We start from the raw sequence: 13710 nt of genomic DNA on the forward strand, positions 1-13710 counted from the left end.
AAATACACATGCGTGCATTCGCCAAGGCAGTAAGATGAGAATTTGCAAGGGAGACTGCACATAGTCCAGTATGGCTGAGCGTAGAGTGTGTAGTAGTAGGTACCATTGAGGTACAGCTAGAAAGATACAGTGGTATAAAATTGTGGGAGGCCCTTGAATCACTCTTGATATCTCCCTAACTATGGATGTTCTCCAGGCTCTAACAGGCCATCTTTTTCTCTCCTACATCTTGGTGACTTCATCAGCTCTCATGGGTTTGATTATCACTTCTGTGCAGATGACTCAACAGATCCATGTATCCAGCCCCATTTTCTCTCCAGAGGTTCAGTCTTAAATCACCTCCTTGCCTTTTAGACATTGCAAACTAGAAATCTCAAAGGCACGTACAGAGCAACCTATTATTTTTCCTAGCAAAATTTACTATTTTTATCAAAGAGACCGCCATTCTTTCCATCTTTCAGGTTTGTGAATTTAGTATTATCATCACCTCCTCATTCAGTATATTTTAGTGGATGTCAAATCTTGCCATTTCTACCTCCACAACATTTATCACGTCTGACACCTTCTCTCCACCTATATTGCCACCACCTTAGTTCAGGCCCTCATCATCTCTTACCTCAGCTATTGAAATAACTTTCTAATTGGTCCCCCTGCCTTAAATCTCTCTCTACTGTAATTGATCTTACACACAGCTGACAGTGGTTTTCCTTAAGTGCAGATATTAACCTATCACTCCCCTACTCATTTAATTCCAGTGCTTCCCTGTTGCCTCTAGGATAAAATCTAAACTCCTCTGTTTAGCTTTCAAATCTCTTCCTGGTCTGGCCCCTGCCTATCTTTCTAGCCTCGTTATACTTTACTCTCCATCCTCTATTATGATTCAACCAAACTGGCCTTTTCTCTCTCCTTCACACATGGCACTCCATCTCCCACCTCCGTGATTTTACATGGCCTCTCCCCCATGCCTGGAATATACCTCCTCCTCATATCCACTTCAAAGAATCCCTCATTTCCTTCTAAATGAAACTTAAGCACCACCTTCCACAGGATGCTGTTTCTGTTGTCCCCAACTGCTGTTGACCTCTATCCCTAAGAACCTTGTGTTTATTTTCTTTATGCTAATATATTTGCACATTATCTTCCCTCATTAGAGTGTAGCTCTTTGAAAGTAAGGATTGTTTCTTTTTTTTTTTTTTGTATCTCTATCCCCAGGGCCCAGTACAATACATGATTCACAGTTGGTGCTTAATAAATTTTTGATTGATTATGTCCTCCAAAGTATCATTTTATAAAGTCTTGTTTGTTCTTTGGTACAGTGAACATACAGTTCTTTTCCTGGCGAAATTTCTCAGGATTCTCAGGTTATTTTATTACCTCCTATCTTATTCTTCCAGTGTTAAATTCCTTTTAACCTTTATGAAAATGTAGGATAATCAGTAAATCCGAAGCTCTCCTAAATCTGATTGGTTTGATGCTGTTGAAAAGAGCAAGGGGACAACAGGAAAAATATTTTTGTGAAGGCAAATTTCAACCACATTGTTGTACTTTCTTTCTTACAGATGTGCCAACTGTTTTGACTGTCCTGGCTGTATGCATACTCTTTCTACTCGGGCTACAAGCATTCCCACACAGCTTCCCGATGATCCAGCCAAGACCACCATGAAGAAAGCCTATTACCTGGCCTGTGGATTTTGTCGTTGGACATCTAGAGATGTAGGCATGGCAGACAAATCTGTTGGTGAGTGAGAGTGAGTTTAATATGAAATATTAAGAAACATTATAAGGTTCTCTTTGTCTAGAGAATAATGCCTTATTGGAAATAGCTTTCTGAACAAAAAGTACAGTGAATCATTGTCATTGCCTTAAGTATATTCAAGGTAAGGTTTAGAACCACAAATATACAGCTTCAGGCCAAATAGTTACTACTTAATTTTCTGAAATGTTAAGGAAATATAATGGACTTGTTTCCATCAATATATATACAAGTACAGGGGCAACTAGGTGGCGCAGTGGATAGAGCACCGGCCCTGGAGTCAGGAGTACCTGAGTTCAAATCCGGCCTCAGACACTTAACACTTACTAGCTGTGTGACCCTGGGCAAGTCACTTTACCCCAATTGCCTCACTTAAAAAACACACGCACACACACACACACACAAAATATATATATATATATATATATACAAGTACACAATAAGAGCTTAATGTATGTTGATTAACCTGCTTGAAGTTAATATTGACTTCAGTAATGTTGTTGTTCAGTTGTTTTTCAGTCGTGTCTGATTCTTCATGACTATTTGGGGTTTTCTTGGCAAAGATACTTGAGTGGTTTGCCATTTACTTTTTCAACTCGTTTTATAAATGAGGAAACTGAGGCAAACAGGGTTAAGTGACTTGCCCAGGGTTACATAGCTAATAAGTGTCTAAGGCCAGGTTTGAACTCAGGAAGATGAGTCTTCCTGATTCCAGGCCCAGCAATCTATCCACTGCACCACCTATTGGCCTGACATAGGTAAAGGCTTCTATAAATTATTCTACAAATAAAACAATTGAGGATATGTGGATTAGAATTTCTTTAAACTTGGTCCAGTCTCTAAGGTAGGTTTAATATTTAATTCTTTTGTGTGGATGTGTATATGTTTAAATTAATACCCACTCTTCTATACATACTTCTCATATTAAATTATAAACCCTAACTTTAATAATAACATGTTTCAGAATAGAGATATGCTGAATATTTTCTAGAGTCTTGATTACCCCTTATTTAACTTCAGGGTATTAAATTGTTACCCAATACAGTTGAAGCAAATTCTTGAATTATTATTTCATCTAAGCAGCATGCCTATATTACCTCCTCTAAGATCACTTACTTCTATCCTAATCATCCCTGTTCCTCCTCTGTTTCCTTCTGTACCTTTGTTACTCTCATCTACATACTTGGAAGTTATTCTCCCAGCTTTTTCAGCGAATTTAGTACTTGGTTTATAATCTTCCTCTCCGTCCCATCCCAGCTAGTTCAGTCATTGCCCAGCTCATTCTACTGGGCTGTTTGTAGCTATCTACAAGTTCCTCCCTAATATCTTTGAATTTTTCAACTAGAATTCCTTCTATTTCTTCATTTTAATGGAAATCTTACTTGCTTATTGGTAACCTCTTTTTCTATTTTCCCTAGAACTCATAGGCCAGGAAGAGAAATTATATGTTTCTCACTGCCACTTGTAGACTATTTATCCACTACTATCCCTCAGTGGCCTTTTTTCTTTCTTTTTCAAAGTCTATTCACTCCATTTACATCTCCCTCTATACCTTTATTGCTATCATCTACTTCTAGGTCATTCTCCCAACTTTTTCAATGAATTTTGAACCTGGCTCAGAGTCTTCCCTTCCTGCCTTCATCCTTAGGATAATAGCAACCTTATCTCTTTAGCAACCTTATCTCTCAATTTATTGTCCTCTAATTTCCTTTATTCTTAACTGTACAAAATCTTTTTTTTTTTTTTTTTTTTTTGGTGAGTCAATTGGGGTTAAGTGACTTGCCCAGGGTCACATAGCTAGTAAGTGCCAAGTGTCTGAGGCTGGATTTGAACTCAGGTCCTCCTGAATCCAGGACCGGTGCTTTATCCACTGCACCACCTAGCTGCTCCCACCACAAAATATTTAATAAATAATCTATATACCATCAAGGAATCCTTGATGAAGGTTTGAGAACAGAACAGGTACCGGGTTTTACAAATAATATTCCAGAGGGCAGCTAGGTGGCACAGTGGATAAAGCACCGGCCCTGGATTCAGGAGGCCCTGAGTTCAAATCCGGCCTCAGACACTTGACACTAGCTATGTGACCCTGGGCAAGTCACTTAACCCCTCATTGCCCCGCCCCCACCCCCCCAAAAAAACCCAAATAATATTCTATAGCAGACCATATCTTTATGGACATATAATTGACTGAAAGATATAGAAAATATAAGAAGCTAATGTTCTTATATTCATTGACTTTAAAAAAGCATTTTGATTTAGTAGAGCAAAATGCTGCAGGCTGACTCCTGTACATATGATATAATCATATAAGAATCCTTGAAAGATGTAATAACAGAGACAGTTTTGTTCAGCAGCTCACTGATTTTCAGACTGATTTTGATGCTACTTTTATAGGATCTGATGATTCTAGTCTCATGTGGGATTCTCATTTTGTTTTGCAGCCAGTGGTGGGTGGCAGGAACCCGAAAATCCTCACACACAAAGAGTAAGTAAAGGAATAGAAGAAAAGAGAAGTTAAAAAAGTGGAAATGCTTCAATTAGGGTAGACTGGGAAAACTGATTGGAACTGAACTGACCTTTTTCCTTGTAGACTGATAACAGTAATCAGTCAATCAAGATGTCTTTATGAGCACTTCCTATGTGCAATAGTCTTTCTCTATTTTTTTTTTAACTGAAAAGCTTCTCTGGTTTTTTTCTTAACTGAATTCAGAAAAAAAAATCGATTTAGTTGAGCTCTCAAGTCTATCCTCTGTAAGATTTAGCGAATTATTTTTCCAACAAAGTAGTCAAACCACGTAGTATTAACTGACTTTTTCAGAGTCACACAAATAGTAGGTAGCAAAGCCAGGATTTTAACCAATGTTTTATGATTCCAAATCAAGCATTTTTTCTACTGTACTACACTGCCTCTAAGTCAGAGAAAACTTAGAACATACATGATAACTGTATTCAATTTTCCCAAAGACTATCCCATGAGAGAGGAATGAGACCTGTTTTATTTCATTGACCCCAGAAAGCAGAATTTAAATCAAAACGTGAAAGTCAAGAGGCCAATTTTGATTGAGTATAAAGGAAAGCTTCCTAATAATGAAAGCTGTCCCAAAAATTCACAGAGATGCTTTGGAAAGTAGTGGGTTTCCCCTCACCAGAGGTTTTTGGTTTTTTGGGTTTTTTTTTTTAAGTGAGGCAATTGGGGTTAAGTGACTTGCCCAGGGTCACACAGCTAGTAAGTGTTAAGTGTCTGAGGCCGCATTTGAACTCAGGTACTCCTGACTCCAGGGCCGGTGCTCTATCCACTGCGCCATCTAGCTGCCCCTCACCAGAGGTTTTTAAGTGGAAGTTGAGGATCTCCTGTCAGGGATGTTATAAAGGGAATTCTTGTCCAGGAACAAGTTGAACTGAAGGCCTTCTAAGATTCTGTCTTGTCTGAGATTTTATGGTTCTGTGCAGTTTTGTAGTATTACTGGCTTATGGACACAGCCCTTCAGATATAAAAGATGAAACCTAAGAAAATTAATGTTTCTTAGCATTTTATAGTAATTTCTTAAGTATTTAAATTGTCTTGCCTGTTCAAGAGTTCAGGATTATAAATGTTCAGAACTGTCCAGTATGCTGTAGTGGAAACCCCTGAGTGTGAAATTAGAGAACCTAGGTTCAAATCCTGACTGCTACTTACTCTGAAGTATTTTAAATTTCCACATGTGCTTTACAAAAAATAGCATTTTCATCAATTCATGAATTGTGTTTCTTTGTTTTGGTTTAGCAATGTTTGACTATAGATTCTTTTTTTTTTAGGTTATACATGTATCATAACATTAAACATATTTCTTCATTAGTCATGTTATAAGAGAAGAATCAGAGCAAAAAGGAAAAAACCTCAAAAAAGAAAAACAACAGCACCCAAAACAAAAGAAATAGTATGGTTCAGTCTGCATCCATATTCCACAGTTCTTTTTTTTCTGGATTTGGAGAGCATTTTCCATCATGAGTCCTTTAGAACTTTCTTGTACCATTGTATTGGTGAGAAGAATCTTTGATTATAGATCCTTGACATAAAACCTATCACCTACTTTTAGAAATAATTGCTGCAGAGTTCATGATCAGACAAGTGGTAGAGAGTTTTATGGGAGGTAAAAATGAATAATTTTGATTGTATAACATTAAAGAGTTTTTGCACAAACAAAACCAATGCAGCTAAAATTGGAAGAAAAGCAGGAAACTACTCCCTTCCCCAAATCTTTGCAGCAAGTTTCTCTGATTAAGGTATTATTTCTCAAATATACAGATAAATGAGCCAAATTTATAAGAAAAAGAGCCATTCCCCAATTGATAAATGGGCAAAAGATATGAGCAGACCATTTTTGGAGGAAGAAATCAAAGCTTTCAATGGTCATATGAATAAATGTTCTAAGTCACTAATGGAGAAATGCAAATTAAAACAACTCTAAGATACCACCTCATACCCATCAAATTGACTAAGATGACAGAAAAGGAAAATGGCAAATGCTGGAAAGGATGTGGGGAAATAGGTACACTAATGAACTGATGGGGGAGCTATGAACTAGTCCAACCATTTTGGAAAACAATCTGGAACTATGCTCAAAGGGCTATAAAACTGTACATACCCTTTGACCCAGCAATACTACCAGGTCTGTATCCCAAAGAGATTAAAAAGAGAGAGAAAGAGACCTATTTGTACAAAAAATGGTTACAGCAGTTTTTTGTGGTGGCAAAAAATTGGAAATCAAAGGTATTCCCATCAACTGGGGAATGGCTAAACAAGTTATAGTATATAATTGTGATGGAATGCTATTTTGCTATAAGAAATGATGAAAGGGGTGGTTTCAGAAAAATATGGGAAGACTTTTATGAACTGATACAAAGTAAAATGAGCAGAACCAAGAGGACAATATACACTGTAATAGCAATATTGTAAGGGTGATCAGCTGTGTAAGACTTCCTAACTGATCAACACAATGACTCACCACAACTCCAAAGGACTCATTATGTAAAATGCTAGCCACTTCCTGATAGAGAACTGATGGTCTCAGAGTACAAAGTAATGCATTTTTTTCTTTCTTTTTCTTGCTTCTTCTCCCTCTCTCCTCCCCTTGATCATAACTAATACAGAAATTTGTTTTGTATGACTCCATATTTGTAATGGTGTTTGTATTTCTTGCCCTTTCAATGGGTGGGAGAAGGCAGGGGAGAGATACTCTGGAATGGAAAATAAAATAAAATTGAATTGGCAGCTAGGTGGCGCAGTGGATAAAGCACTGGCCCTGTATTCAGGAGGACCCGAGTTCAAATCCAGCCTCAGACACTTGACACTTACTAGCTGTGTGACCCTGGGCAAGTCACTTAACCCCCATTGCCCCTCGCCCCCAAAAGAAGCCAAAGCAAAACAAAAAGATGTACTATAAAATTGAATTAGAAATAATTGCTTCTTTTGCCCCAGAGGCAAAAGTAACCTAATGAAAAATTAAGGGCAGAAATTTTATATTTAAAATCTCTTCTAGCACCTAGTACAGTACATTGAAATATGTGTAGGTATGTATATTGAATAGCTAAAAGTAGAAAAGTTAGCATAATGTGGAGTGTATGATTTACTGACACCTTGATTTCCTATTACTGTTTATGTAAAATTAGGATTTCAGTCCAAAAAATAAGTTGTTATGAAAAGGAGTGCTGTCTTTGTTAAAAGTTAAATCTGCACAGTATAGTATCTAGTACAGTATTTAATCATTGAGAACTTAGAAATGTTGTTGATTGGTATATTATGGATGGAGGGGGGAGCGACACAGAGACTGCTGTTTTATTTATCAAAGCTTGATTCTTGTTATTCTGCAGATGAACAAACTGGTCGAGTATTACCAGCAGCTGGCTCAGAAGGAAAAAGTGGAACGAGATCGCAAAAAGCTGGCCCGGCGTCGAAACTACATGCCCCTGGCATTTTCGGTGAGCTTTTGGTACCTAGAGGACTTTCTAATTCACTGATCAGGAACTGTAGTGCCTAAGAAGAGATTTTCTAAAGTTGAGTATCCAACTAGGATATTGTGAGGTTTCAAGTAAAGAGTTTTCATGTCCTTCATTTTAAAGCCAATAATTTTGAATTACTCCTTTTCCTATTTCCCTAGATCTGTAATTTTTTATTATCTTATATAGTTTCTGAGGGGAAATTATGATTCTCCCCCATTTGTTATTCCCTTCTCAGATAGTAAATGAATAAATTCATTCATACAACCTTTAGTTCACAATTATCACCCAGATACTTGTAGCTTCTCAGCTTTAATATCATTAAACATCTCTTTGGAACTTCCCATCTTTCCTCAATTTGTGGAACACTGTCTTTACACACTCGGTGTCATGGGTACAAGAACAGTCAGCTTATAAGAGTAGAGTTTTTGAGAATTTTGAATTATGGTCATTTTTCTTTGTCAGCTTATTTGGCGAGATAAGTTGTCACTTGAGCAGTGAGAGTTAAATAGTTAGGATTTGGCGCTGTCATTGCTATGATGCAGGTTAAGTTTTCTGACAGAAGGCACATATTTCTGGGATTATAATATGTTACTATCCTAATAAAGGCATGTAAAGAATTCACATGAAAATTTACATCATGAATTCACATGAGAACTAGAAAGGAGTTCATCCCAATGAAAATTTAGGGAGGCTAGAGAAGCCAGTTAACTGTACTTTGATTGAAATGGTGAATGGCATCCTTGTCTATTTTCTATAGCACCAATCAGCTGTTAAAATTTGCTGAGGATCCACTGTTCTAGATTCCTCACCAAAGTCTTAAATAAATAATCCCAATGGATTGATCTGAATGAATAAGTAACATATGAAACCAAGCATATCCTTAAACAGGAAAATTTAATCCACTTGCTATTTTTCCAACTTTGCTATATAATCTGCCTACTCTATGAGTTTGCTTTTGTCTTATTGCTGCATTTTTTTGTCTCTGTTGCAACCTACTGCTATTTGGGGGCTCTCCACAGCAACACACTATTCATGTAGTGGTAAGTGCTCTTTCATGGTTTTTTGCTGGTACTAAAGCTCTTGAAAAAGAGCTCTTGAAAAAGACTCTAGATGACTTGGGTTCCAGTTGACTACTAGTTCCTGTGTCTCAAAATCTTACCACCCCTCATGTCATAGAAGTATCTAGATTGATAGAATAGCTAGAATTAAATTCACTTTCACAATGCTTTAATCATTTCAGTGCCTGTAGATGGTATTTTTTTTAATTGGAAAAAAACAGCATTATGGGAAAAGGCTACATTTTATTTCATTAAGGTGAGCTTTTTAAGTTTGCTTTCCTTTGCTTAGTTTCCTTTGCTTAGTTCCCTGCGCTTCTCACACTGTCTCAAACATAATTCTTTCTTTTGCTAAATCAGACTGATAAAAATATCTTGATGAAACTTTTTCTCATCTAGGACAAATACGGCCTTGGAACCAGGCTTCAGAGACCAAGAGCTGGAGCTCCTATCAGTACCCTTGCAGGACTTTCGTAAGTTTAGACATTAAAATGGCATTGTTTGAGGAAGGCAGATATTATAAAGATTCTGGGAATGGCAGAAAATTCTAACTGGAATTGTCGCAAGAAAAAAGAAACAAAGTACATACTTAGAACCAATCAATGTTATTAATCTTCAAAGGTGATCTGAATGGGGTATTCATCAAGGGGAATGTTTGCTGCTTTAATTCCATGTGTTCTTAAGTAACTCAGTAAACTGCTATTTCCAATCATTTTAGCCTTAAGGAAGGAGAAGACCAAAAAGAGATCAAGATTGAGCCAGCGCAAGCTGTGGAAGAAGTGGAACCTCTTCCTGAGGACTACTATACAAGACCAGTAAATCTAACAGAGGGTATTGGACTTTGCCGTTTGTTTCCAGCTTATTTTGAATTTAATTTTTATTAGTCATGTTCTAGGTACTGCATGGCATTATTAGTATAATTATCAATAGTAAAATGATCAGAAAGCATGTTAAACCAATATGACCTTTTTAAAGGTAAAAGGATCTTTGAGTCAGAGCTATATTTAAATAGTAGTCTTAAAAAGACAATGCACAAAAGCAATAATGGCCCTCTTATTTCAGTGATGATTACTTTATAATTATTGATTAAATGTCTTGTATTATTGCAGCTTCAAGTCAATTTAAATTTCTCTTTTGAATCCCCAGTGACTACCCTGCATCAGCGCCTCTTACAGCCTGACTTCCAGCCAATCTGTGCTTCCCAGCTCTATCCTCGACACAAACATCTGCTGATCAAACGATCACTGCGTTGTCGAGTAAGTCTGCTATTAGGGGAGAATTGCCATCTTTTCAGTTGAGTAACTAGAACAAACCAAGACTGATTAGTATTTGAACAATTCTGAAATATATACATAGGCAACACACGTGTTATGACCCAGATACAGACAATCAATTCCACAAATATTTATCAAGCATCTCTTTTGCATTGCACTGTACTTTGTAAAGGAAATAGCAGCTGAGATGGACTTTGAAGGAAACATCACAAATCAGAGATGTGAAGAAAAACCATTTTAGGCAGTAAGGAGAATGTGTGCTAAGGCATAGAGGAAGGAAAGAATAGCATAAGATAGGGAGACATAAAATAGTCCATCTTGACTGGAATGTATACTACATGCAGAGTAATTAGTAAGTAATAAAACAAGAAAGGCACGTGGTGGGCCTTGGATGCCAGGCTGAGGAGCAGCTGGAGCCATTGACAGCTTTTTAGCTGGGGAGTGACTTGGTAATACCTGTACATTGCAATTTCTTTGACAGCTGTGGGGAGGATGAATTGGAGAAGCTCTAGAGACTAAGGGCAGGAAGACAGGTTAGGAAGCTATTAACATAGTCCAGCTGAAATAACAAAGGCCTCACCTAAAGTGATAACAAAATTTTGTCCTCTTCCCATATCCCTCTCCATACACTCCATTCTTTGCTCTCCTGTTGTCATGGATGACCTCATCTTTGATTTTATTAAAAATGCTGAGGCCATCCTCAGGCAAGTTCTTCAGCTCTGCTCCTCCAAACCTCTCAGTTCTTCCTTTTCCATCAGCACATTCCTCCTAGTCCTTATCGGAGCTAACCTCCACCAATTAAACTCATCCCATTCTCTCTAGTACCTTCATCCATCTCCTCTTTCTTGGGTCTTCCTCAGGGCCCTACAAACAAATTCAGGTATCCTCTATCCTAATGTAACTTTCCTTCACTCTGCTACCTGACTCAAGTTAAAGCCTCAGTTCTTGCTTCAACTTCACTGCAGAACTTCTAGGTGGAATATACTACACTTGCTGATTCTACTGCTTCATCAACCACTCGTTCCTTAGCCCCTCTGGCAACCTAGCTTTTTTCTCCATCATTTAACCAAAACACCTCTCTGAAGTCAACAGTGACTTTTATTGCTGAGTTCAGTGGTCTCTTTTCTGTCCCTGCTATCCTCTCATATTAGCATTAGGTATTTTGATCACTCCTTCCCCGCTGATATTTTCTTCTCCCTTTTCCTCTCCTATCTCTGATCAATCCTAATGTCACCTTTGATTTTGATCTTCCTTCTGCCTTTAAAAAGTAGGGATTTTCCTAAATCTGTTCTTCTGTCATAACTGTCTACATTCCCTTTTTTGATAATTTTCCTTCAGTCCTATGACTTCACTTATCGTCTTTATGCAAATGATGCCCAGATTTTTATTTCCATTTTGAACCTCTCAAAACCCAGAGTTCCAGCTGTGAATTTCCAGCTTCCTGTTAAATATCTCAATTCAATATCCCCTGTTACCTGACACTTAGTTCTTTATCTTCTCTCCAAATCTCCAAACTACCCTACCTCCTAATTTCTTTCTTTTGATGATGCCACCATCTTCTCAATGATTGAAACTCAAAACTTTGGCATCATCTTTGATTTTTTTCCCTTTCCTCTCTCCTTCCCTTTCTGCCCCATCCAGTCAGTTGCTAGTTCCTATCCATTTTACTTTCACCACATACTTTTATAAATAATAATAATAATAAACATTTTTATTTAAATTTTTGAGTTCCAAATTCCATCCCTCCTTCCCTCCCTCCCCCAAGGACAAGCAGTCAGATGTAGGTTATACATGTGCAATTCACATACTTTTTTAACAGTTCTCTTCTTCCCATTTCTACCCACCCTAATTTAGTACCTTATCTCTTCTTCCTTAGACTATCATAGTAGCATCCTGACTTGTCTCCCTATCTCTAGATTATCCCTTTTTTTTTTTTGGCAGGGCAGTGAGGGTTAAGTGACTTGCCCAGGGTCACACAGCTAGTACGTGTCAAGTGTCTGAGGCTGTATTTGAACTCAGGTCCTCCTGAATCCAGGGCCAGTGCTTTATCCACTGTGCCACCTAGCTGTCCCCAATTGTCCCTTTTTTAATCTGTCTTTCAGATTACTACTTCAGAAAGTCTTCCTAATGCATTACTCTGATAACATAGCTTTTCTATCCACAAGCCTTCAATGATGCCCCCTTGCCTATGGAATAAAATAAAAACTGATCTTCCACAATCCAGTTTTAGCCATTTCTAGCATTGACTTCTATTATTCCTATTGTTCCATTAATGTATTGGATCCATATTCTAGCCAGCTTGGATTTATCATCCTACATTCTTGTCCTGCTCCTCCCATCTTTCTGCTTTTGTTCATGTCATCATCCACCCCCCCCCACCCCCCAAATGGATTCTTTGTCCCTTAAGACTCTCCACTGAAGTCTCTTCCTTCAAGGCCCACCTCAAGTGTCATCATTTCTATCAAATCTTCTCTAATATCTTCCTCTCACTCTAATTGAAAATAGTCTTTCCAGATAGATATATGTATGTATGTGCCTAAAAATTTCTCATTATATATTCCCTAGATCCAAATTTGCTTTGTACTTAGCATACTCTTCCTTGTGTCTTAGTAATTTGTGTACATGTTAGCTCTACTGTCCCCTCCATTAGATTGTAAACTGCTTGAAAGTAGCCTCTAGGCTCTATCTTTGGGTCCCTGATTTCTTCTACAACTGAATGTTAATAAATGTTGAATTAGACATGTGGAAATTAAAGCTTTTGTTATTTTGTAGCATGAACAAGAATTCAAGAGACTTGGATTCTAATCCTTTCTCTGCCAATAGCTCAGTATAAGAGTGGCCAAGTAATTTTAGCACTCTGAGTCCCTGTTTCCTGATCACTTTATGTGGTCACTGAGTTACCTTTTTGTTAATTTCTATTGCTTTGTCTTTCTGCAGATCTTAAGTATTTTTTGTGTGTTGATGTTATCTATTTTAGAATGTATATTTATAGAAAGCAGATACCAATATTCCTTACAAGGTATTATTAAAAAACATAATGCTAAGTGCACATATGTGTCATTTCATAGTAATGGTTTGATTTTAATATTCTATTCTTTTCATTTTGGAAATTTTTCAGATAAGGCCATATTTGCCCTCATCTCAAATGCATCTCCTTTACTATATGTGTTATTTTATTGAAAGCTAATAAATTCTGCTCTCTCAATGAAAACAACACTCCTATAAGTTAGCAAGGAGCTCTCATTTTTCAGGGGTATGTATTAAATATTTGGCTTTTTCCTTTTTAGAAATGTGAACATAATTTGAGTAAACCAGAATTCAATCCAACATCCATCAAATTCAAAATCCAACTTGTTGCTGTGTGAGTATTTTGGTGGTTTGTTATTTTCTCTATAAAATGGTCTTTTCTTCATGGTTAGAAGTTCAGTTTGGGGTTTGTTTTTTAATGATCTTCCTATTTTTGTGTCCCTGTATAATTTCTAGTTTTAACTATGTGTATAGAAGCCAGCTGCACAAATAAGAAAATGCCACAATTTTTTTAAAAAGGATTCAGCAAAGCACGGTGGAAAGCATGCTAAACTAGCAGTTATGAAGAACTAGGTTTATATGTAGCTCTGTCTCTTATATTCTATGCCTTTAGGCAAAT

General features: G+C 37.2%; 1 protein-coding gene across 3 annotated transcripts in view; it reads left to right on the plus strand.

The window, feature by feature from the left end:
- DCTN4 (dynactin subunit 4) overlaps nucleotides 1-13710 on the plus strand; it is a 33331-nt gene that overhangs the window by 9956 nt on the left and 9665 nt on the right. Inside the window, exons 3-10 of one of the 3 annotated variants that reach the window (XM_043985601.1) lie at nucleotides 1560-1738; nucleotides 4198-4241; nucleotides 7607-7714; nucleotides 8755-8775; nucleotides 9190-9263; nucleotides 9509-9621; nucleotides 9937-10046; nucleotides 13352-13425. In XM_043985601.1, coding sequence (XP_043841536.1) covers nucleotides 1560-1738; nucleotides 4198-4241; nucleotides 7607-7714; nucleotides 8755-8775; nucleotides 9190-9263; nucleotides 9509-9621; nucleotides 9937-10046; nucleotides 13352-13425 — 723 coding nt within the window. Of the gene's footprint in view, nucleotides 1-1555; nucleotides 1739-4197; nucleotides 4242-7606; nucleotides 7715-8754; nucleotides 8776-9189; nucleotides 9264-9508; nucleotides 9622-9936; nucleotides 10047-13351; nucleotides 13426-13710 lie in introns of all 3 variants that reach the window. The other 2 variants (XM_043985603.1, XM_043985602.1) reach the window with 2 other exon arrangements.

The sequence above is a fragment of the Dromiciops gliroides genome, chromosome 2 (assembly GCF_019393635.1).
Source record: "Dromiciops gliroides isolate mDroGli1 chromosome 2, mDroGli1.pri, whole genome shotgun sequence".
Taxonomy (NCBI): Eukaryota; Metazoa; Chordata; class Mammalia; order Microbiotheria; family Microbiotheriidae; genus Dromiciops; species Dromiciops gliroides.